General features: G+C 49.2%; 1 protein-coding gene across 1 annotated transcript in view; it reads right to left on the reverse strand.

Moving 5' to 3' along the window:
* cadm4 (cell adhesion molecule 4) overlaps positions 1-23803 on the reverse strand; it is a 73754-nt gene extending 49951 nt beyond the window's left edge. Inside the window, exon 1 of the mRNA XM_057023203.1 lies at positions 23384-23803. Within this exon, the coding sequence (XP_056879183.1) occupies positions 23384-23462 (79 nt within the window). The 5' untranslated portion in view covers positions 23463-23803. The remainder of the gene's footprint in view (positions 1-23383) is intronic.
* Between the last annotated feature and the right edge of the window lie 2682 nt (positions 23804-26485).

Below are 26485 nucleotides of genomic sequence, written 5' to 3' on the forward strand. Positions count from 1 at the left end.
GAAGAGAGAAAATCATCTTCATCAGCGTCTGATACCAGCGCACGTGCACGTAGACACGGGCGCTTCGGCGTCATTATGTGACAGATCTGTGGACGACGCGGTCAACCTGGCCCTTCACTCCATCCTGCAGCATCTGGACTCCCCGGGAACCTACGCCAGGATCCTGTTCGTGGATTTCGGCTCTGCGTTCAACCCCATCCGCCCCGCTCTGCTACAGGACAAGCTGTCCCAGCTTAGTGTGCCTGCCTCCCTCTGCAGGTGGATCACTCACTTCCTGACGGATCGGAGGCAGTATGTGCGGCTGGGGAAGAGTCTCGGACTCTGTCTCCATCAGCACTGGATCACCCCAGGGCTGTGTCCTTCCCCCCTCCTCTTCTCCCTGTACACTAACTGCTGCACCTCAAGCCACCAGTCTGTCAAACTGATCAGGTTTGCGGATGACACCACCCTCATCGGGCTCATCTCCAATGGAGACGAGACTGCCTCCAGGAGGGAGGTGGCTCGACTGGTGTCCTGGTGCGGACACAACAACCTGCAGCTGAACGCTCAGAAGACAGTGGAGATGATTGTGGACTTCAGGAAAGTCACAGCCCCTTTGCCCCCCCTTGCCCTCATGGACTCCCCCATCACCAACGCGGACTCCTTCCGCTTCCTGGGCACCACCATCACCCGGGACCTTAAGTGGGAGCCAACCATCAGCTCCCTCACCAAGAAGGCCCAGCAAAGGATGTTCTTCCTCCGGCAGCTGAGGAAGCTCAAACTGCCTCCCAGGATGTTGGCGCAGTTTTATACGGCCATCATCGAGTCCATCCTCACCTCCTCCATCATGGTGCTATGCTGGTGCCACCGCCAGGGACAGACTGAGGCTGCAGCGCGTCGTGCGCGCTGCCGAGAAGGTGATGGGCTGCAGGCTTCCATCCATCCAGGACCTGTATATCTCCAGGACCCGGAGGTGTGCAGGTCGGATCACGGCCGACCCTTCCCACCCTGGTCACGGACTGTTTTCCCCCCTCCCCTCAGGCAGGAGACTACGGTCCATTCGGACCAGAACCTCCCGCTACACTAACAGCTTCTTCCCCTCTGCCATCAGGCTGCTGAACACCAAGTGACTTATCACTGAAGCACCATGAACAGCAGCCAGTCAGACTCATAAACAATACATTACTCCTCATGGACCTGCACTATTTCTTACCACATACCTCTTACCACCTACTATTTATGTATATAATGTATATATGTCTTATTTGTCTTATTTTATTTTATTTTATTTTATTTAACTTATTCTAGTGTTGTGTTCTTTATGTTGATTGTCGCAGCGTCACACCATGACAAATTCCTAGCTTGTGTAATACTGTGTATTACATGAACAATGGCAATAAACCTGCTTCTGATTCTGATTCTGATGCACGGTGTCGTGCGCACGTGCAGCACACGTGCGCATATTCCACATTTACGGTGATAAAGAACTTTGGCCTAAACATTGAGTCCAGTTCACCAACAGGTCCCTTCCCGTCTCCTTTGGATCCTCCAGCTCAGCGAGACCCAGCAAAACTTGATTCATCCCAGCCCATATTTGCTCATCACTACGGCGCCGGCAGCCTCTCACACACTCTCACTCTCACACACACACTCTCACACTCACACACACTCTCACACACACTCTCACACACACACACTCACACACTCACAAACACACACACTCTCTCACACACCCACACACTCACACTCTCACACTCACACACTCTCACACACACTCACAAACACACACACACTCTCTCACACTCACACACAAACACACACACTCTCACACACACACACACAAACACACACACTCTCTCACACTCACACACACACTCTCTCACACACACACACACTCTCACACACACACTCACTCTCACACACACACTCTCTCTCACACACACACACTCTCTCTCACACACACACACACTCTCTCTCACACACACACACTCTCTCACACACCCACACACTCACACTCTCACACTCTCACACACACTCACACACACACACACAAACACACACACACACTCGCGTCTCATTGGGACTGAAAATGAGAGAAGATGAAAAAGGAAAGAGGAGAGGGAGAAAGGATGAAAGGATGAGAGGATGATAGCAAGTTGCATTAAATGGGGGCTGCTTCTGTGGGGGGGGTCAGGATGGGTTGAAGGGGCGACGGAGGCTGCAGAGAAGCTGCTAAACCACCTTCTGGAGGGAGGTGCAGGGATTGTTCCTCTCTCAATCTGGGCCTTCTCTTCTTTCACCTGACAAAGTCCGACAACTCTCCCTTCTCTCTCTCCTCTGCTCTTCTGTCCGTTCTCTCACTCTTCCAGTGGTTTTCCTGTTTTCTCCAATATGAGACACACCTGCCCTCCAGGTAGGAAACACACACAAAGCCCAAAAGTCCTAATATCTTGAATAAAGCACCAACGTTCTGAAAAGTCCTGTTCAGGAATCGACCGGATCAAGTGAGGAAAATAATCGAGTGAACAACAAATTCCTCCACTGACATTTCAAAGAGGTGCAAAGGTGAAGTGAAGGATTAGGGCGGCTCGTGTGGAGACGGAACATCTGAAGGACGACATGGATGGGCGGAGAAACCTGGTTTCACTCATTTGCAGCCCGACCCAGGAAGGTAAACACGAAGGATGGGTTTAGTTTGACGCGGAGGGGGCGGAGCCTGTAGGAAACTGCAGCATTAATGTTTCAAACTTTGTAAATGTACTAAATGCACGTGTTACACAACCTATTTGTCCTCTGTCAATGTGTATTTATAACGTAAAACACATTTCTGAAAGTGACAATTACATTTGGTGATTTTTTCAAAAGCAAATAGCAAAATAAAGGATGATGTAATGAAATCCAGCAGGTTTGTCTTCAGGGCAGGAAGCAGAGGTTTGTAGGAATGAAAGTAAAATAGAGATAAAGACAAAGAGAAACAAGGGCCAACGAATGCAGAGCAGCAGGACCTCAGGGTCGAGACCAGGTGAGAGTCAGGCCACGCTCACTCACAAGCAGCCACGTGCACAAGCGTGTCAAATGTGCTCGTGCAAAGAAGACATAACGCAGAAAGATGTGGGCTGACACGCACAGACCAAATATTACTTTCATTCATAACATGTTTAGAAGCAGCGGCACAAGTAACTCAATGGGAAGCATCTAACAAATAAAATCATTTTTAATCATTTTCCATTCAATTAGGGCCCATTTTAGTGCTGTCATCAAGCAAGAAAGAACAAGGGAATGGGTGAGATATTGGTGGCAGGGATAGCTAACATGGGGGGGGGGGGGGGTTAAAAGTTCAAAGGAAAGTGAGAGGGTGGGGAGGAGAGTTGCATGGGGGGGTACATAAAGGAGCCAATAGAAAGGGAAGATAAAGCCTAAGAATGGGTTAATGAGGACACAGTAGGTAGACCAAACTCAGGCAGTAGGGGCGTGTGTGTGTGTGTGTGTGTGTTTACACAAGTGTACAAAATGGGTAGTTCACACAAGGATCAAGAGAAGCTTTGGTAATTAAACAAGAAACAAAGGTCACAATTCTATAAAATGGCTTCATCTGTGACAGGTTGACTAATGTGCATAACAGGATGGAGTGGGGGGGTTGGATGCAAAGGGGGGGCAAAAGGAGGAAGAGCATGAGAGGAAGAGAAAGTGAAGGCAAATGGAGATGAGAAAAAAGTGAAGCAAGAGAAAAGATGGAGGAACAAAGAAGCTAATGCTGTGAACTTCTGACTTCTGCTCTTGAGCTTTGACAATTATGAACAAAGTCAATGTTATGTGTCACTTTATAGCTGCATTTCATTGACACATCTTGTATCTCAAACCTATTTTCAAACATCATTTAATGAGATCTGCAAGTCTAGTAATAGAATTCCAACCACGCTGGGTTATATATAGGACCTTGTTTTCATCTCCATTTTTCATATTTCAGAATGTGAGCTTTTTTTTAGCAGATCCACTTTTCCTCCCTCTGCTGCCGCCTCCAGACAGAGGCTGGAGGTTAAACAGGGGTTAATTTAGTCTTTTAAACCCGCTGATCAACTGGATTACCAGCGTGACCCACTGGCCAGCCACACTCAGTATTAAAGGGGACCCATCTTTAAAAAAGGACATCCCAAAATTAGACCCTGTTAGCCTGTACTCATCTTGCCATGCAATGATGTTTGAAAATTGGATCACTTTGGGACGTTGAATGAGAGTTTATTTAGATAAGAAAATGATGAGTGATTGGTTGGATGGAAATAGGGTTAGGGTTAGGTTAGGGTTAGGGTTAGGGGGTTAGGGTTAGCTTAGGGGGTTAGGGTTAGGGTTAGCTTAGGGGGTTAGGTTAGGGGGTTAGGGTTAGGGTTAGGTTAGGGGGTTAGGTTTAGGTTAGGGGGTTAGGGTTAGGGGGTTAGGGTTAGCTTAGGGGGTTAGGGTTAGGGGGTTAGGGTTAGGGTTAGGTTAGGGGGTTAGGGTTAGCTTAGGGGGTTAGGGTTAGGGTTATCTTAGGGGGTTAGGGTTAGGTTATCTTAGGGGGTTAGGGTTAGGGTTAGGGGGTTAGGGGGTTAGGGTTAGGCTTAGGGTCAGGGTCCCAAACAGAACAAAGGCAGCACACAAAGGAAAGCTCGGAGAAGTAGCACCCAACACTCGAAAAAACATGTCGTGACAAGATGAAAGTAGGCTGGACAGGATTGAGTTTCACAGGTCTAAAGGGGATCCCTCTGCCAGGCCTAGATAACATGGGGGGGGGATACTATAGAAAAGAAGGGAAAATAAGAAACAGAGAGAAAATTGAATAAAGCTGATAATGAAGAACAGGATACTTTGCCCTACTCCAGTTTCCAGCGAGTCCTTTTACTTTTCCTTTCACTCCTCTGATCTGTCTTCATTTGTTTCATCCATTCACGTGTTAAACAGAGCTTCTTTTATTTTGACTGCAACCCAAATGGAACATGAGAACTTGCTGGCAGACAAGTGGAAGAGAAAGAGAAAGAGAAGAGAGACAGAAGTGGGACTGAATGGAAGAAAGAGAAAGTGTGAGAAGTAAAGTGATGAAGAAGAAAGTGGATCAGAGGGTCTGACAATCACCACAAAGATGGAAAATTGTGTGTGTGTGGTGTGTGTGTGTGTGTGTGTGTGTGTGTGTGTGTGTGTGTGCACGTGGGTCTGTTGGAAGGAACGGGTTCCTGTCACTGTGTGAGCTGAAGCTTTTGTGGCTGCAGGCTCCAGCCAGGAAGAGCGGTGGGAGAATGACACACGAATAAAGCCAGTCGGATGTTGAGGATCAACCTCAATATCCAACTGGCTTTGACAGGAGGAAAAACACAAGGAAGGAGCAACAAGAAGGGTAGAGATGGGGTAAGATGGAAGAGGAGGTATTACTCAGAATACGGGAAAAAAAAGAAAAAATACTGACGATGAGTAGGTGGGCGTCATGAGAGGCAGCGAATAACCGAAGCAGTGAACGGCAAAAAGGGGGCTGGTTGTAAACGTGTTTTTGTCCTGGTCGTGGAACACTGGACCAGCACTATACCCTCCAGGGCGTGCTCGGGGGTTAACGGGAGTGTGGCCAGTCAATATGAGTCACTTGGGGTATCCTGTAGGGCAGGGGTGGGGAACCTCCGGCCTCCGGGCCGTATACGGCCTACGAGACCATTTCTACCGGCCCGCAACGCAATAAGATTTTTATATTTTATATGTGCACTTATACAGTGGGACCGTTCGCTAAACTCCGCGGTAGCGTATTTTTGCCTTTCGTATCCTGAAATTTCTTTCGTAACGAGGAAATATTTTCCCGTTTTCTGAGATAAAACAGACGGTTATGTTATGTCCGAGTCAAGGTCAGGGTCAGTGAACACAGCATGTGATGTACGTAGTGGGTTGGACTGATTGACACGGACGAAAAATGCTTAGCGAAACATGCTAAACTCGACGAGTTGAAAGGACAGATGAGTTTGGATAAAATTAACGCTCTTCGCCGGAGTTTGGAGGCTCAACAAGCAGCTTTCACACGACCATGTACTGACAGAGAATATTACGCGTGCAAGTTTTGTGGTGAGTGAATTAATAGCCACGAAGCTGAAACCTCACGCCGAAGGACAGTTCGTGAACGCGCCTCGTAGCCGCCGCTGAGGCGCTCGCGCCGTACAAAGTAAAATTGTTTCAAAGCATGAATTTTTTTTCGTGAATAACTATTGAACTAAGACATATATTGTTATGATTCCAGTGGCTAACGGTATGTTTTTATGGTCAAGGAATCTAAATATGTAGTCAAAGTATATGTGGGACTAATATTTATGGTGGAAATCACAATATGCCAGGAATTGTTGCGCTTGGCGGAGGTCTGCGCTCTCCGAGTGCTTTCTAGTTGTTGTTATTATTATTGTCTTTATCTTTCTTTCTTTTTCATTTATTTTCTTGATTATCTTGTTGTATTGCAGTTTTTGTGAGTAGAACAGGCCCTTACGGGTCTCTTGCCTCAACTCTGCACCTCTTTTTATTGTTTTGTATGATCATGAAAACATATTTTACTTGTCATTTTATTCTATTTTTTTGGTGATTTTATATGCATGTGTGCTAAATAATTCAAACTCAAATGCAGCAATCATGAGACTTAGTAACACAGTGGTTATAGACTTTTTTTTTTGTCTTTTTTTTTGCATCCCTAGGTATGTGTTCATAATAGTATGGCCCTCGGAGGACTTTATAAAAATTGAAATGGCCCTCGATATGAAAAGGGTTCCCCACCCCTGCTGTAGGGGGTGCTCCACGACTGTGGGGTCCTTGGGCTGCTGGGGCTCTTTATGCCACAGGAGCAGGAGCTTGGTTCACATTGTGAGTCAGACCTGTTCCTGGTGCATGTTGGACATTGGCAGGGCTGCCATTTTTCACCGGTTCTGTTCATAATTTCTGTGGACAGAATCTGTAGTCATTGGCAGGGCCCAGAGGGAGTCCAGTTTGCGAAGCGCAGGATTTCATCCCTGTTCTTTGCAGACGAGGTTGTCCTTTAAACTTCATCAATCCACGACCTCCAGCACATAAATGAGAGGTTTGCAGCCGAGTGTGAAATGGCTGGGAGAAGAATCCTCACCTCCAAAGCCAAGGCCATGGTTCTCGACCAGAAAAGAGTGGCTTGCCACTGGTTGGTGGAGAGGTCTTAGCTCATGTGGAGGAGTTCAAGTATCGTGGGGTCTTTTTCAGGAGTGAGGGAACTATAGAGTGTGAGCTTGAGAGGCGGTCGGTGTACCGGACCTTTGCGCCTAGTCGAAAGGTGAAGCTCTAAATTTACCAGTCAGCCTACGCTCCTCCCTTTGGATAGTGAATCTCAGGACAGGATCGTGGATACAAGCGGACAAAATGAGTTTCCTCTACACCAGGTGTGGGCATCGAGGGCCGGATCCAAGCCAGACTTTCTGTCCTACAGGTAAACACTTTCACCTGGGGTTCCATTTACCTTGGTGAAAGCGGTTTCTCCCTGGTAGGATGCACATCCCGGCTTGAAAGCAACCCTCGAGGACTGGATTTGACCTCCTCTGATGGGCAAGTCCAATCCATGAAGGCTGGAATCCAGCCGGGATTTACATCCTACCAGGGAGAAACAGCTTTCACCAAGGTAAATGGAACCCCAGGTGAACGTGTTTGAATCTGGCCCTCGAGGACTGGATTTGCCCATCCCTGGACTACAGGGTGGCTGGGCGCTCAGGAGGAGCTGCGACTAGAGCCGCTGCTCCTTCCTGTCGAGAGGAGTCAGCTCAGGTGGCTCAGGCACCTGTTTCAGAGGCCCTCTGGACACCTCCCTAGGGAGGTGTTGTAGGCATGGCCCGCCAGAAGGAGGCCCCAGGATGGATCCAGGACATGCTGGAGAGACAAAGTCTCTCAGCTGGCCTGGCAGCGCCCCAGAATACTTCCGGGAGAGTTGGAGGAAGTGTCTGTTCTGAGGGAAATCTGGGCATCAGTGCTTAGGCTGCTGACTCTGCGACCCGGTCCCAGAGAAGCGGAAGACGAGACGTGTTTTCCATGGAAGAAAAAAAAAGGGAAACCCTTTATTAACGGGTGAAAGCAGAGAAAAAGCGGAATGAGCTTGTGGTGCAATGTTGGGCAAAAGAAATCAGGATCTACTAACTGAAGGCGCATTTATTGATGATGTAGAGAGACTTGTCAATACTGCGGGCTATTAGAACCATTAGTAAATAGTCCAAAAGGAAGTAAGTCTGGTACAGAGAAGAAATCTTTTCCTTTTACCTTCAAAGCTACAAACAAAGTTTGGAAATGCAGAGATGACAGTAAAAGTTAATCCACTGAAACCTACAGTCCAATTTCACATTACAAGCACCCTGACGTGTGAATATAAATGTAGAAAACTGCCAATAAACACTTTGACACGATGACCAAACCTGACCAATTTGGAAGTTCATATGCTGCTCAAGTCCTCGGTGGAAGGGTAAGGGTAACCCTAACCCTAACCCTAACCCTAACCCTAACCCTAACCCTAACCCTAAACCTAAACCCTAACCCCTAACCCTAAACCTAAGCCTAACCCTAACCCCTAACCCTTAAACCCTAACCCTAAACCTAACCCCTAACCCTAACCCTAACCCTAACCCTTAAACCCTAACCCTAACCCTAACCCTAACCCTAAACCTAAACCTAACCCCTAACCCTAACCCTAACCCCACATCAGACATAATTAGACAGATTGATGCTCATTTGGAGTCCTTGGCCCCTGATACCTGTTATTACCACAGTGGCCCCTGTTGTCCAGTAATAACACACACGAGTTCTGTCCAACAAGGTACCTGGAATTTCAACGCAGCTTTGTTCTCCCACCCACTTTCTTCCTGACGATTGGGAATGCAGCTTGCTTCTTTCTTCCCGATCGAAGCAACAGCGTGACGTGTTTCGGAGGATCTTAGAATGGTTTCAGAAGGATCTCTCTCCTGGAGGATGTGAGACTTGTCCTATCAGTGCTTTGTTGTAAAACCAGTGACACCGTCGCCTGAAGGCAATGCGCCGCTGCGCCCGTTGACCACAGCAATATTTAGCACCATGCAACTTTAGCAATATTTAGCACCGTGCAGTAAAAATGATCATAATAAACACTAATAAACACAATAAACAATAAAAGTGGACTATGGGTCACGACAGAGATTCCTGATATCCAACTATAATTAGGTAAATGATTAATAAACCCCCACAAATAAAACCTTTTGAGCCTGAAAAACGAATTCAAAAATGTATATGTTAGTTATCGTGAAATAAATTCCTGATCATAGATAAGGAGCTCAGGGCCACACTGGTGCAACGGCACCATGCTTCAGTTTTCATATCAAATGCTACTAAATGATGGTTGTTGCTTTTATTGATGCAATTTTAATAGAGCCTCATGGTGTATCTGCGTGGGGGGTGTAAATCATCCAAGAAGAGAAGATAGAAATGCTAACGCCAGTATCAGCGAGAGAGAGAACCAGCCGGTAGCAGAAAGAGCGGTTGTGTTTGCCAGAGATAAGGCAGGAAGCTAACTCACGCCGTGAGCAATGCTATTAATGAATTATTACAGAAGGGCAACAAAATGGAAGAAAGAGAGGGCAAAAGAAGTACGATGGGGGACACATTTGGGATGAAAGGGAAGGTTAAAGGAGGGGGATAAAGGGAGCCATGGACCAACCAGGACCAAGATGGAGATAAATAAGAGGGCGCTATTTTATTGGTCTATGTGAAGTTAGAATCCTCAACTCAAGCTGAATCAGTCCAAATCCAGTTTATGTAGCACTTACAGCTAAACAAAGGAAATGCCGAGAGGACAAAAGCTGTGGGGGTGTGAGAGCAAACTGGGGGGGTTGAGGAAGAAAGACAGGGAACAATGAATGTAAGCGAGAAGGAGAAAGAAGAGTCGCCAAGGCTGAGAACGTCACAGCATCAACGTGCTGGTTGTGGAGAGACGAAGGCTCATTTATGGCCAGTCATTCTCAGGCTTTAGCTACCATGACTCAGCAGTTAGCAGTGGAATAAGAGTTTTTACAGAGTGGCTTTAAGAGTGGGGTTTCACCTGTACAGCCTGACCTCCGTGACGGGGTTTCACCTGTACAGCCTGACCTCCGTGACGGGGTTTCACCTGTACAGCCTGACCTCCGTGACAGGGTTTCACCTGTACAGCCTGACCTCCGTGACAGGGTTTCACCTGTACAGCCTGACCTCCGTGACGGGGTTTCACCTGTACAGCTAGAGTCAGCGGGCTCAGAAAATGCCTCACTGTCGTACATTGTTGACTTACGTATATTTCTCTAAATCAGCAGAATCTCCACCAAAATTTACTTTCACCTTCAACAAATTTCATGAATCCCCAGAAAATATAGTGAAGAAATGTTAATAGATGGAAAACTGCCTTTCAGTAAAAGTGGATTATCACAGATCTTTGAAAAAAAATAGTCTTTTACGTATTTTGTGTGTGTGTGTGTGTGTGTGTGTGTAAAGCCATCTGGGGGGGGGGGGGGGCATTAGTGGGGCTTTTGTGTTGACAGTCCATGATATGTTACGTTTTAGGACCACTAATACCCTCCTAAAGGTACCTTCTTAGCTCGGCAAGGATGTTTTTTTGTCAAGAGAAAAATACAATTGTTTATTATAGCATAGATGGCGTAGATAGCGTAGATAGCATGTTTGCCAAATCTTGGAGGAATTTTGCTAAATAAAATATCTGACTCAATTTCTCAAGGTGCTACAATCACAGCATGACCGTGTGATCCTAAAACCCCCCAAATTTTATAAAATATATATATATCAAACATTAACACTAATTTAGCCTTACAGGACGTTCTTCAGCCATTTCTGCAGAAACTTTGTTGAACTTTTATTTTTACTTCCTTTCTGAGGTTCCCTGCTGCAGTTCGTAAGCCGACACATTAGCGAGTAGCTAACACTTCCCTTCAGCGGTTTGGGGAATCGGCACTTTATCTGTAGCCGTCCTTCTTGAGAGTGAAACTGCACAGCATTTGCATCATTTGTGGGGGCTGAAATGACGTAAATTAACGAGAAACTGAAATGACATGGTTATATAACATAATAATGCGTCACATGACTGGACCAAACAGTCACATGTGAAGGTTTCACATGGACAAGGATGTCTTCCAGCGGTACCCTGAGCCAGGGAGGAACTGAGGAATGAGGAACCAGTGAGGGGTGAGTACTTCGCTTTAACAATAACAGATTCAATTTTGCTTAAATAAGAATCACAAATGACGCATTCTTTCATCTGAAGAGAAAAACGTTGAGCGTAAATGCTGCAGTAACGGGAGTAACGAATCCGGTAACAGGAGTAACGAATCCGGTAACGAGAGTAACGAATCCGGTAACGGGAGTAACGAATGCGGTAACGGAGTAACGAATGCGGTAACGGGAGTAACGAATCCGGTAACGGGAGTAACGAATCCGGTAACGGGAGTAACGAATCCGGTAACGGGAGTAACAAATCCGGTAACGGGAGTAACGAATGCGGTAACGGGAGTAACGAATCCGGTAACGGGAGTAACGAATCCGGTAACGAGAGTAACGAATCCGGTTACGGGAGTAACAAATCCGGTAACGGGAGTAACGAATCCGGTAACGGGAGTAACAAATCCGGTAACGGGAGTAACGAATCCGGTAACGGGAGTAACGAATCCGGTAACGGGAGTAACGAATCCGGTAACGGGAGTAACGAATGCGGTAACGGGAGTAACAAATCCGGTAACGGGAGTAACGAATCCGGTAACGGGAGTAACGAATCCGGTAACGGGAGTAACGAATGCGGTAACGGGAGTAACGAATGCGGTAACGGGAGTAACGAATCCGGTAACAGGAGTAACAAATCCGGTAACAGGAGTAACAAATCCGGTAACAGGAGTAGCGAATGCGGCATCATTTGCATGTTGCCTCCAAACCTAAAAATATTCAGTTCCATTTTTCTTACAGTTGTCTCAACACCTTTTAAGCCCTTTGCAGACAAACGCTCCACTTACACTGACAAACACGTTTTGAATGAGGTGCAACCAACTGCTTGTTGTCTCGGCTTCATATCCAACCCTCCGAGTGGTGAAACCATCAGCGGATCGGAGGATCCGTGTGCGAGCAAGCAAACACTGAAAATCACATTCTGCTTCCCGAACTTCTGTGTGTGTGACAACATGCTGAAAAGGAAATATGACTCCAGCCCATTAATGGTGTCTGACGACCCCGAGGAAGATGGACAAGTGTTGAAAGGATGACAGATAAAGATTAAACAGCTTTAAAACGGAGGGAAATCAAGCGCTCCCACACACAGGCGTTAGTTAAAGTCAGGGGCAGAAATCCAACAGCTGGATCGGCACGAGAGGAACGACAGGTGGAGGCAGGGCGGCGAAGAGGAACGCCATGAGACACCGAAGGAGAGCAGTTGCATTTATCTGCTCAGTAACAGAAGGCAACATTGACTACAAGAGTCTGCAGCGATGCAATAAGGAAGAGAAATGAGAACAGGTGGAAGGAAAAAGGCAGCAGGCCTGCAGGGAAGGTTTGGGATGAGAAAGGGAACAACTTAGGGGTAAAGTTAAAAATGAAAAGAAAGAGCAGAGCAAAAAAGTAGGAATGGAAGTGGGCACAAAATAGGCCCAGAGAGAGCAGTGGGAATAAACCAGGATGAGTGAGAGGAGAGGAGGAAGGAGGGAAAGAGAGGAGGAGCAAACGAGGATTAATGTACAATCTAGTGTCCACAGTAGTGTGTGTGTGTGTGTGTGGGGGGGGGGGGGGGGGGGCAGCAATGAACATCCACAGGACTGATTAAGCCAACCACCAGACTCAGCTGAGTTGGAGAAGACCATGGGCCAAGTTGGGCCACCGAGCGCTGCCGTTCACCACCACGGCAGGCAGTCCCGGACCCCAGAACCTGGAGCAGTCCCGGACCCCAGAACCTGGAGCAGTCCCGGACCCCAGAACCTGGGCCAGTCCCGGACCCCAGAACCTGGGCCAGTCCCGGACCCCAGAACCTGGGCCAGTCCCGGACCCCAGAACCTGGAGCAGTCCCGGACCCCAGAACCTGGAGCAGTCCCGGACCCCAGAACCGGGGGATCGTGGCTCCGTTAGCCTTAAAGAGTTTCCTCAGTGCTACAGATGGAAGAGTCACATCACATTAACTTGGTTCTGCTTGATGTCAGCAGCTAAATGATGAAGCCTCACCTGGAGAGAGATGTATTGAATTACCAAACATCAAAATATGCAGTGAATCTGGGGGGATTATTTATGACTGCAGGATGTTTGAGGACAGTGTCAGGCAGCAGATAACTCCAAAGCTGGACTGGAAAATCAAAGAGTGCCAACTCACTGCTCACTACTGAGCTGCATCGCGCAGTTCAGTAGCATCTTGTAAAAAAGGTCACAAAAACACCCAAACTATACGTCTTCCAATTCGGGAAGGCTTCCTCAGAGTTCCAAACAGGTACAGTATAAAGACAAACATGCTAACGTGAACTGGAGCTTAGTGGAATTCTGATTTGCTTAGAAGAACGTTCAAAGAAAGAAAGTTCAAACCCAGCAACACTCTCAGACAGAGGCTGGTCCACCTGAAGGACAAGACACCAAGTCTTGTTTAGGCTGTACAGCACCAGGAGGAACGTGAGGAACATTGGGGAAACCAAGCAACCTCTCCACAGAAGAACGGCACAACACAGATGCGCCACCTCTTCAGGTCAGGACTCAGCAGTCCACCTACACCTAAAGGAGAGTGGGCACTCCTTCCAGGACAGCCCAGTACGGATACTGGCCAGAGAAGACCGCTGGTCTGAGAGGGGGGTCAAGGAAGCATCCATGTCAAATTGGAAAAACCATCCTTAAACAGAGGTGGTGGGCTGAGGCACTTCCTGTCACCCACAACAATGCAGTCCTCCACTCCTTCCACCAACAAACCAAACGTTCACACCATTCCAGGAGACCCAGTGACCCACCACCATGTGACCCAGCAGACAAAGGGGAGACACCTCAACTGGAACTAGGTGAACGACCCTACCAACGACCCTGCCAACGACCCTGCCAACGACTCTCAGGTGACCACCCAGATCATTAGCATGCTAATGGGCACAGGGGCTATATTTTCAAGCTCTGTCCCCAGCGAGTTCAGAACTGAAGAAGCCTTCTGGATAGAAGGAGAAACGTCTTCAAAGAGAAGAAACCCAGTCCAGTTGACAGAGAAAACTACCTCGGATAACGATGACCTGGATGACTGAGAATTTACACAGACATCTAGAAGAACAAAGCTTAGAAGGGCTCAAAGCCAACGTTCAGCTATTGCTCTGTGTCCACACTCTTCATGCAGGCCAGCGGATGAGATGTTTGTTTGCTTTGATTAGCATTCCTTTCTTTGGGCTTTGTGTGCACGTAACAGCTGCTATTAACCCGTCTGCTGGATTCTGTTTCTCTTTTTAAGGTCCATCCACAGGATAAAGCAACCGACTGTGGAACTGAAGATTCACCAATGCATCAAACAGGAGAGACAAGAGTTGTTCAGCATCACGCCACAGGTGGACCCACAGAGATCCCCCTACAGGTGGAGCCAGAGACAGGTGAAACACAGAAAAAGCTCTTCCTGTTTCCAACCATTTTGGTTCCTGTGATGAGGAGGGGGGGCTACTGTTGACAAGGAGGGTGAGACCGCCAGGCTGTTCGGATCCTCCAGGGACCAGTGGATCCTCCAGGGACCAGTGGATCCTCCAGGGACCACTGGATCCTCCAGGGACCACTGGATCCTCCAGGGACCACTGAATCCAACAGGATTCTTCTCAAAAATCTGTGTTTTATTGGGCTAAAAATGACTCATCACTTTCTGGCGTCCTCTTTTGTACTTTGTTCTGTCCTTTTTTGTCCCAATGAAAAACAAACTGTTATTGTGTAGTAATTCTAGCACAATGACGTAATTATAGCCTGGCTGGAAGGGAAAGTCATTTAGCTTCTAGCGATTCGCCGTTAGACAAGGCTGAGATGTGACCACAGAAGATTGTTAATGCAACCCTGCAATCAGAATGTCTGGGATGACCCTTATTTTGAGTCTGCACGCGGGAGAAGACTCCGCCCCCTCTGTGCCCCATCAGCTGCTGTACAATTGGACATTGGACACGTTAGCAGCTTCATCATCACCTGCGTTACTGTAGTCACAATAAGCATGATTCATCCCCCGCCCAGGGCGACTACACCATCCTCATCATCACCATCATCATCACCATCATCACCATCCTCATCATCATCATCATCCGCAGCACCAGCAGCAGCAGCACCAGCAGCAGCATACACCACCAGCAGCAGCACCAGCAGCATGGAGCCGCATCACCAGCCGCAGCAGCACCAGCAGCATCAGCCGCAGCAGCAGCACCAGCAGCCGCACCAGCAGCCGCAGCACCAGCAGCACCAGCAGCCGCAGCAGCAGCACCAGCACCAGCAGCCGCAGCACCAGCAGCAGCACCAGCAGCAGCAGCCGCAGCAGCACCAGCACCAGCACCAGCAGCACCAGCAGCACCAGCAGCCGCAGCACCAGCACCAGCCGCACCAGCACCACAGAACCAGCAGCACCAGCAGCAGCAGCCGCAGCACCACCAGCAGCAGGAGCACCACCAGCAGCATCTCATCCCATCATCCTCATCACCATCACCGCCATCCTCATCACCATCATCACCATCATCCTCATCACCACCTCATCATCATCACCATCATCACCATCATCCTCATCATCACCATCATCATCACCATCCTCATCATCACCATCCTCATCATCATCACCATCATCCTCATCATCATCACCATCACCCTCATCACCATCATCATCACCATCATCATCCTCATCATCACCATCACCACCATCATCATCACCATCATCATCATCACCATCATCACCATCATCCTCATCACCATCACCATCCTCACCCATCACCATCATACACCATCATCACATCATCAACCCATCATCACCTCCTCATCATCACACCACCTCATCATTATCACCACCATCATCATCATCACCATCATCCTCATCACCATCACCGCGCATCCTCATCACCACCACATTATCACCATCATCCTCATCACCATCATCATCACCATCATCACCATCATCCGCATCATCACCATCATCATCCCATCCTCATCATCACCATCCTCATCATCACCATCATCATCATCCTCATCATCATCACCATCACCCATCACCATCACCGCCATCCTCATCACCATCATCACCATCACCACCACCATCATCATCATCATCATCCTCATCACCATCATCATCATCACCATCATCCTCATCACCACCATCACATCACCACATCACCTCATCATCACCATCATCATCCACCATCATCACCATCATCATCACATCATCATCATCACCACATCCCACCACATCATCATCACCATCATCACCATCATCACCATCATCATCATCCTCATCATCACCATCATCACCATCATCCTCATCATCATCACCATCACCATCCTCATCACCATCACCACCACCATCATCATCATCACCATCATCCTCATCATCATCATCACCACCATCATCCTCATCATCACCATCATCATCACCACCATCATCATCATCATCCTCATCATCACCACCATCACCACCATCATCATCATCTCCATTCAGGTGGTTTCTCAGATTCAGATAACAGCAGTGGAATGTAATTGGAGCCAGAAACATGATGAAGGTCTGATGTGTCCGTCCTTTACTTCTCGAAGCTCTAGCTGTGTTCCCTGCGCTAATTACACAACCTCTAGTTGGCCTCCAGGGAGGTGTTATTAAAATGATTTAGAAATGTAATCCCCCAACACACACAGACACAAATGTAAGCAGAGCCAGAGAGCGACAGCATATTAGCCCATCTTAGCTGCTCACACTGGCTCCTGGTAGCATTTGGTCCTTTTTAACATGTGCAAAGCGCCAGATGGGCCAGAACCCAGCAACTGCCATGGTCGTGGTGTTCCCCAACACTCAGAAGACCGAGGATATTGTTCACTTTTGCCCCGAAGCTTTAGAACTCCACCGTTAGACAGGAGGGCAGCCAGCTAGCGCGTTATCTATTTATTGTGATGTTTCCTTCCCCTTCATGATCTGATCAAAATCAAAAGACTCCTCTAATAAGCTCATCCCTTCGACCCCTCTTGGAGTTCATGTGCTCGGACCTTCTGATTCCCAAAGCCTCCCACTCACAGATGCTCCTTCTCTACACTTTCCACACCAGTAACTCGCTCATTTTATGCTGCGATCTTAATCTTTGCAGGATAAACTGGGTTTTTCTTCCCTCTCAGTGTGTGGGGGCACCTAAATCATTTGGATTCAGCTCCTTGACTCTGTTTCACCTGATTTTCCCACATCTCCACCCAGTTCTTACTTAAAACTCTTTATTTCACGGCTCCCCATTCATCTCCTCATTACAGCAACACAGAATCACAATCTTACCGTTTTCTAATTCTGCCGGGAATAAAATAAACCAACAGACAAGCACGACCCAGTTGGTGGGTTCCTAGAACTCAGAACTTGCTAAAACAAATCACCCGCCTGTGCAAAACCCTTTCAAAACCTAAAGTAAAAAACAGTAAGATATGCTCTTTTTCCCTTTGAAATACTTGTAAGTCTTTTGTCAACAAAATAAAAAAGAAGCTTGCAGCTTTCCCGGGTCAGAAAGCTCAGGACCTTCTAGTTCTCATCCCTAACCCTCTAACCCCTAACCCTCTAACCCCTAACCCTCTAAGCCCTAACCCTCTAACCCCTAAACCTCTAAGCCCTAAACCTCTAAGCCCTAAACCTCTAAGCCCTAACCCTCTAGCCCAAACCTCTAGCCCTAACCCTCTAACCCCTAACCCTCTAACCCCTAACCCTCTAACCCCTAACCCTCTAGCCCCTAACCTCTAAGCCCTAACCCTCTAGCCCTAACCCTCTAAGCCCTAACCCTCTAGCCCTAACCCTCTAAGCCCTAACCCTCTAAGCCCGAACCCTCTAGCCCCTAATCCTCTAGCCCTAACCCTCTAGCCCTAACCCTCTAGCCCTAACCCTCTAAGCCCTAACCCTAATCCTCTAGCCCTAACCTTCTAGCCCCTAACCCTCTAGCCCTAACCCTCTAGCCCCTAATCCTCTAGCCCTAACCCTCTAGCCCTAACCCTCTAAGCCCTAACCCTAATCCTCTAGCCCTAACCCTCTAACCCTAACCCTCTAGCCCTAACCCTCTAGCCCTAACCCTCTAGCCCCTAACCCTCTAGCCCCTAACCCTCTAGCCCCTAACCCTCTAACCCCTAAACCCTAACCCTCTAAGCCCTAACCCTCTAGCCCCTAACCCTCTAGCCCCTAACCCTCTAACCCCTAAACCCTAACCCTCTAAGCCCTAACCCTCTAGCCCCTAACCCTCTAGCCCCAACCCTCTAACCCCTAAACCCTAACCCTCTAAGCCCTAACCCTCTAGCCCCTAACCCTCTAGCCCTAACCCTCTAGCCCCTAACCCTCTAGCCCTAACCCTCTAAGCCCTAACCCTAATCCTCTAAGCCCTAACCCTCTAGCCCCTAACCCTACACAAATGGGTCAATTCCAACATTTACGGCGTTTCAAAAACGCTTCAGAGGCTCCAACGCACCCTCGATTGTGCACTATGACTCTTTAAGCAAACGTGACCATTTGTTCCACGCTTCCCTGCACAAAATCACACAAAAGCACACACAAGTGAACAAGTGTGCATGTCTGCACATGCAACACCGTCGAAGGCCATAATGGAATATGCCGCCACCTGAAGCCACAACCACGAAACAAAAGCACCACTAAGCACACAACAGCTGATATACACACTAAGTTGCAGGTTATTTTCCTGAACTGTCCTTGCCAGAATATAATAAAGTAGCTTTTCAACAAGCCCATCATGGTTCCTGTGGCTTTTTCTTGTGTACGTGTGTCGGTGCATGTAGGTGGTAGAGCCCCCCCCACACACACACACCCCGTTAAATACTGACCTTCAGATTTAATAGAACTGACCTGAAACAGGCTAGATGGATGTGCAGCTACAGACATTTGACTTCATTAACATTTTGTTTGTGCTTCTACTCAAAGAAAAGTCTGTGTTGAAGAAAAAACTGAATTAAACTGATATTTACCGTCAGCAAACAACAAGTTTGCATGTAAAATTCGCACAACTGTGCAAAAGAAGAGCAGTGCAGGTGCACAGGTGCACGACTCTTTGATAAGGTGGCCGTCGGCCGTTGTTGCAGACATGCAGGTGCACAAATTCAGCGCACCTTTGCACCAGACCGGGCAGGTCTCACCTGGTAGCCTGGATCTGGTTATTATGGGCTCTATAGGGTTAGGGTTAGCTCTATGGGCTCTATAGGGTTAGGGTTAGCTCTATGGGCTCTATAGGGTTAGGGTTAGCTCTATGGGCTCTATAGGGTTAGGGTTAGCTCTATGGGCTCTATAGAGTTAGGGTTAGCTCTATGGGCTCTATAGGGTTAGGGTTAGCTCTATGGGCTCTATAGGGTTAGGGTTAGCTCTATGGGCTCTATAGGGTTAGGGTTAGCTCTATGGGCTCTATAGGGTTAGGGTTAGCTCTATGGGCTCTATAGGGTTAGGGTTAGCTCTATGGGCTCTATAGGGTTAGGGTTAGCTCTATGGGCTCTATAGGGTTAGGGTTAGCTCTATGGGCTCTATAGGGTTAGGGTTAGCTCTATGGGCTCTATAGGGTTAGGGTTAGCTCTATGGGCTCTATAGGGTTAGGGTTAGCTCTATGGGCTCTATACGGCAGCGACAACAGTGGCTGTTCATGGCCTTAAAGTCCACAAAAGCGTAATAAATGACTTTGGAATCAACCCCAAAAGCCCCCTGGCCTTTGCTAGCTGCTTCACAGCTCATTGCCCTCGTTTACCCCAGCGGGTGGCAGTTGCTATGAACCGCTGTTCCTGGGCAACGACAGCTGATGCCCAAAGCCTGCGGCGAGATGCTTTAGTCTCCCAGAAGGTGCCAGGGTTCTACTCTTCTCCTGCCAGGATAGTAGCAACACTGCTGACCATCATCAGGATCCATCATCATGATCCATCATCATGATCCATCATCATGATCCATCATCAAGATCCATCATCATGATCCATCATCAAGATCAATCATCATGATCCATCAAGATCCATCATCAAGATCCATCATCAAGATCCATCATCAAGATCCATCAAGATCAATCATCAAGATCCATCATCAAGATCCATCATCAAGATCCATCATCGTGATCCAGGAGCATCTTTGAGAACCCATCTGTGGATCGGACCAAAGCTAAGAAGGGCCTTCAGCTACATCAGAAGCGGTGAACTTTAATACCCCTGTGCAGGACCTGAGGACCACAAAGCACCAACACTTGGTCGTTGTCACACAGTGAATCCAGATGTTCGTCCTTCCTGCGACCCGTCCTGGCTACAGTGACTTTTTATGAGAATTACTTTTAATAGTTTCCCAAGATGGAAAAAGCATCCGAGACCTCTTCAGCATCGTTGTGCCCCTGAACTAAAACCTCCATTTGACCCCGTAGATACTGGAGTGATTTAACCAGCAACTTTCAGCATTTTGACAAGCTAACAGTGATTGGAGGCCCTGCGCCCTGGTCCTGAGCTCTGCCAGTCGGGTCCCTTCTGGACTGAGCAGATGTAAGACTGGGACAGAACTGGTTCTGTCTCGTGTCTCTCTCCACGGTGACCTCACTGATCATGACATCACCTCCCCGCCAGCATGGACGGGGGCAGACGGCTCCCTCGGACCCCATTAGTCCGTCTGTGCTCTGGCTAAAGCGGGTCCTGCTGCACCACCAACCTCCAGAGCACCCTTAAGAAGGGCTCTGGAAGCGCTTTAGTGGGTGGAGCTAACGCAACAGCTAAGGTAGCGAAGCGCTTTAGTGGGTGGAGCTAACGCAACAGCTAAGGTAGCGAGCGCTTTAGTGGGTGGAGCTAACGCAACAGCTAAGGTAGCGAGCGCTTTAGTGGGTGGAGCTAACGCAACAGCTAAGGTAGCGAGCGCTTTAGTGGGTGGAGCTAACGCAACAGCTAAGGTAGCGAGCGCTTTAGTGGGTGGAGCTAACGCAACAGCTAAGGTAGCGAGCGCTTTAGTGGGTGGAGCTAACGCAACAGCTAAGGTAGCGAGCGCTTAGTGGGTGGAGCTAACGCAACAGCTAAGGTAGCGAGCGCTTTAAGGGTGGAGCTAACGCAACAGCTAAGGTAGCGAGCGCTTTAAGGGTTGATCAGGCAGCAGGACGGGTTGCACAGGTTTGGGGCTCATTTCAGAGTCTTGTGCTGACAAGCACGGCGCCATTGTTCACACAGACGGTGGAGCGGCCCACTGAGGCCCAGCTAGAGAACAGAGGACAGAACCACGACCCACTGAGTGAAGGGGACCGAGGAACAGAACCACGACCCACTGAGGCCCAGCTAGAGAACAGAGGACAGAACCACGACCCACTGAGTGAAGTCTGATCGTGTTTACAGGGGAACCTGCAGACAGCAGGCAGGAGAGGAGGCTGCCTGTTCTAATTGGACCGGAGACAAATATAGTCCATGTTGTGGCTCCCACACTTGGATCAAAGGATAAATCTTGGATCATGCTTTGATCACGACAGAACAAAGTTCTGCACAGAAAAAGCAGCAACATGGCAGAATGTAAACAGAACCCAGAAGCTGCTCTGGTTCCACAAAAGTCCCAGTAGAAAGTGGAACTAATGCGATTATAGGGCGGGTGTGCACGTGGGGGCTTCTGCTCGTGCACGTGGGGGCTTCTGCTCGTGCACGTGGGGGCTTCTGCTCGTGTGTGTTTCCCTTGATGTTCGCCGCCACACATCGGCCCCCGTGACCAGCGCCCATGTACTGATGAGTCTTTGCACACATGGCTCCAGGAACCAGAACCCAAGCCCGGGATCACGCTACCTGTACCTGGGCTCCGGCACCAGAACCCAAGCCTGTGTAAAGGGGGCGTGATCAGACCCAGGAATGGAGAAGGTGAAGGAGGAGCTAGAGCTGCTAGCATTTGTTGTCGTGCATGTGCTGCACGTTTGGTGTAAACCTGCCGTGGGTCAGTGGGCGTGCCCCCCCCCCCGTGCTCCCGTGGATCCCTCGGGTCTCCATGTGTGGATCCCTCGGGCTTCCATGAGTGGATCCCCCGGGCCTCCATGTGTGGATCCCTCGGGCCTCCATGAGTGGATCCCTCGGGCCTCCATGTGTGGATCCCTCGGGCTTCCATGAGTGGATCCCTCGGGCCTCCATGTGTGGATCCCTCGGGCTTCCATGAGTGGATCCCTCGGGCCTCCATGTGTGGATCCCTCGGGCCTCCATGTGTGGATCCCCCGGGCCTCCATGTGTGGATCCCTCTTTCTCTCCGTCTTCCATCCCTCCGTCTCATATTCATCTTGTAAGGGGGCCAAAGCTGCCAGTAAAGACCTCTTCCAGCACCGTTCCCGCCCCGGACGGCTCCTTCCTGGTCTGTCAGGGACCAGATCAGGCAAAGGCGGCCCAGCTCAGGACCCTCAGGCCCAGCTCAGGACCCTCAGGCCCAGCTCAGGACCCTCAGGCCTCGCGCCACAGATGCATCAAACACGCTTTCACGTCGCACTTTATACATTTTAGAATTCTACCTTCATCCAGACACAAACGCCCACTCGTGCACATAAATCAGCCTTTTCCTCTCGGGCTGGAGGCTGGGGAGCATCACCTGGTGCCTGCAGGGCTCAGGGGGCCCAGGAGCCCATCAGGAACCTCCACCTCCGCAGGATGAACGTGTTGCAGGACAAAAACCTTCTACCCTCAAGAGACCAACGTCTCTGTGGTTCGGGTTCGGGTTGCAGGAGACCGCAGCAGCAGTGGTGGGTCACCACCAGCAAAGGGATCTATTGGATCTATTGTGCAGGACCGTCCCGCAGCGAGCAGCGGAGGCGAACCGGAACCAAAGCAGCACCACGGCTTCGCTGGGTGTCCGTGTGCGAGGCTCCAGAGGTTCTGCCATGCACGCTCTCACGCACTCAACGTTGGGTAAACGCCGACACACGTCTGCTTCACCATTCTCGTGTGTTGGCTAACGTGCACGTCTCCCGGACACATGCACGTCCGTCACAACATCATTCCAACCACGGCGCGTCTGCTGGACAACATTAAAAAGGGGCCATAAAAACCGAAAGGAATGTGCGCGCACGTGGTCGTGACAGACGTCGTTTCACTTTTTGTTTCAGTCAACGTTGGATGTTCTGGAAGGTTCTAGTGATATTAACGCTGACCCGAACGGTGCCAGAACACCGACAGGGTCACACGTGTTTCGTCACGCAGCCACGTCCTTCATCTCACGCACGCGAAACGACTTGCACTAATAAAGAAGCACGAGCACGTCCCGGAGCCTTACCGGTGCGCAGCCAACAGGCGACGGTGATGATGGCGATGGTGAGCGGGACGCAGGAGCTCCACACGGCGCGCGGAGCCATGGCGGTCGCCTGTGTCTCCTCCTGGTTCCTCCTGGTTCCTCCTGGTTCCTCTTGGCTCCTCCGGGTTCCTCCTGGTTCCTCTGGGCTCCTCCGGGTTCCTCTTCCTCGGCCAATATCACGGGGACATGAAGGTGCGGGTTCTCTGTTCCGACTGCGCCTTCAGCGCCTCTGAGCGTGCGTGAGTCCGCGCACACGGGCGACTGTCCGTGAACGAATTCGTGTGTTTTCGTCTTTACATCGCAATGGAGCCGGTTCCGCAACACACGCACGCTTCAAGCTTTACGCGTGACTCGGACCCAAGACTGGTCCCTGTTTCTGGGTTCATTCTCATGACACACACACATATATGTAAAAATATATATTAAAAAAACCAAACCATGGATGAGGGCGGAGCGGTGGGCGGCCCTGACCAATCAGAGAGCGGGGGCAGGTGGAGGGTGTGTGGCTGAGCCGGGGGGGGGGCGGGGCAGGAGAGCAAAGCTGCACCTGGTAATTAGCTGAAATCAGTGTGATTGATAATTGACGCCAGAGATTTTTCTCGATGCAAACACGCAACTTATTACGAGATTAATGATTAAAGTGATAAAGGTGAAGCTGGTGTTGAGTGTTGAAGGGAAAAGGATGAAGTCATTTACTGGAATCTGCTCGAATGTGCGCGCATGTGTGTGCGCGGCACTCATTTTATGACCACAATGCAACTGTAATGTTTGGAAGCCCAAATCGGAGACAATTAACCAGGCTGATTTAGAAATGTGGAGCTAAGGGCGTGACGTGAGACGTGTAAATGTTCTCTGTTCATATATTCGTGGACGATCCGGTCGTGCTAACGAGGACTTTAATCTGGTCGTGCTAACGAGGACTTTAACCTTCGCCCGGTATTCGGTTGCACTTCCTCTTTCCTTCCCTCGAGGCGCTGCGTCTTTGGCGACACCTTCAGGCGACACAGGGAACAGCATCCGTTCTCCACTCACTTCATCTCAAGCAGCCAGAAAATAACAACACGGTGACGTCAGAAAAGAGACTGAACTCCCACAGTTCTCCAGTTGAGTGACGTCTTAAAGGTCACAACAGCAGGCTGGGAATGTGTCTCGGGATCTCATCTGCCCCACTCGTTCCCTGATCCTCATCCCAGGGAAGCTTCCCTCTGTGCAAGTGTGTGTTCCCAGGTTGGCAGGGAGTCAGTGATCCCAGTGTCTGCCATACCAGGTGGGACAAGACCGGGAAAGAATGAGCACAACACACCTGGAATTCCACCGAGTTTCACTCTTATTCCAGCTTTTTGATGCAACATGTTCCATAAACAACTAAGGGAGCGGAACAAAAACAGAGCAGGGAGGTGGTAGTTTGGTGTGTCTGTGGAGCGCCCTAACCCTAACTAACCCTGACCCTAACTAACCCTAACCAACCCTGACACTAACCCTAACTAACCCTGACCCTAACTAACCCTAACCAACCCTAACAACCCTGACACTAACTAACCCTAACCAACCCTGACACTAACTAACCCTAACTAACCCTGACCCTAACTAACCCTAACCAACCCTGACACTAACTAACCCTAACCCTAACCAACCCTGACACTAACTAACCCTAACTAACCCTGACCCTAACTAACCCTAACCAACCCTAACAACCCTGACACTAACTAAACCTAACCAACCTGACCCTAACTAACCCTAACCAACCCTGACACTAACCCTAACTAACCCTGACCCTAACTAACCCTAACCAACCTAACAACCCTGACACTAACTAACCCTAACCAACCCTGACACTAACTAACCCTAACTAACCCTGACCCTAACTAACCCTAACCAACCCTGACACTAACTAACCCTAACCCTAACCAACCCTGACACTAACTAACCCTAACTAACCCTGACCCTAACTAACCCTAACCAACCCTAACAACCCTGACACTAACTAACCCTAACCAACCCTGACCCTAACTAACCCTAACCAATTCTGACCCTAACTAACCCTGACACTAACTAACCCTAACCCTAACTAACTCTAACAACCCTGACACTAACTAACCCTAACAAAAACAGAGCAGGGAGGTGGTAGTTGGTGTGTCTGTGGAGCGCCCTAACCCTACCCAACCCTAACCAACCTTAACCCTAACTAACCCTGACCCTAACCAACCATCATCCAGTGGTTACTCATTAATGGTTAAACATTGATTCTTTCATGCCCCTGGGCCCTCGTGCACACAGCTTTTCACTCATGATCGACCTGTCAAACTCTGCAAGGCATTTCGCACAAACAAACAAACAAACAAACATAATTGAAAGGCATTGTGCAGAGCTTGACCTTCAGCGTTGTGACCCATGGTTCCGACATCACCCCCTCGTTATTGAGGCTGCGCCACAGCGGGGGGCTGCAGCCGATGGGGGGCGGCCTGAAGAATCGCTTTAAGAACCGTCTCCAGGCAGCGCTCCGTGGTGCAACTGATCAACCACCGATAACCTAACCCTAACCTAACCCTAACCTACCCCTGACCCTAACCTAACCCAACCCTACCCCTAACTAACCCTAACCCTACCCCTAACTAACCCTACCCCTAACTAACCCTACCCCTAACTAACCCTAGCCCTAACTAACCCTAACCCTAACTAACCCTAACCCTAACTAACCCTAGCCCTAGCCCCCACACCTTCCAGAGACGGCCAGTGAAGTTCTGTATGGAGGAGCTCATTTTAGAAGGGGCTTCAAATTCAACAATGGGCTCCAGAAAATAGCATCAATCTTCTAAATAGAAGATGGACGCCACGTTAGGAATTGTGACCATACAGAAAAATGTGTGTCACGAGTGTGCACGTGTGCCATGGCAACCAATGACGGTCTCTGAACCTGACCTCCGAGACCAAAGGCCCCTGGTTGGACTGGCTTCACTGAGCCCCCATTTTCTAATCAAATCAAGCAGGACCAGGCTCATGTAGGGGGACCCTCCTGCTGGGGGGGAAGGGGAGAGGAGAGGAAGGAGGAGGGTAGAGAGGGAGGGGAGAGGAAGGAGGAGAGGA

Source organism: Takifugu flavidus, unplaced genomic scaffold (genome assembly GCF_003711565.1).
Source record: "Takifugu flavidus isolate HTHZ2018 unplaced genomic scaffold, ASM371156v2 ctg141, whole genome shotgun sequence".
NCBI lineage: Eukaryota > Metazoa > Chordata > Actinopteri > Tetraodontiformes > Tetraodontidae > Takifugu > Takifugu flavidus.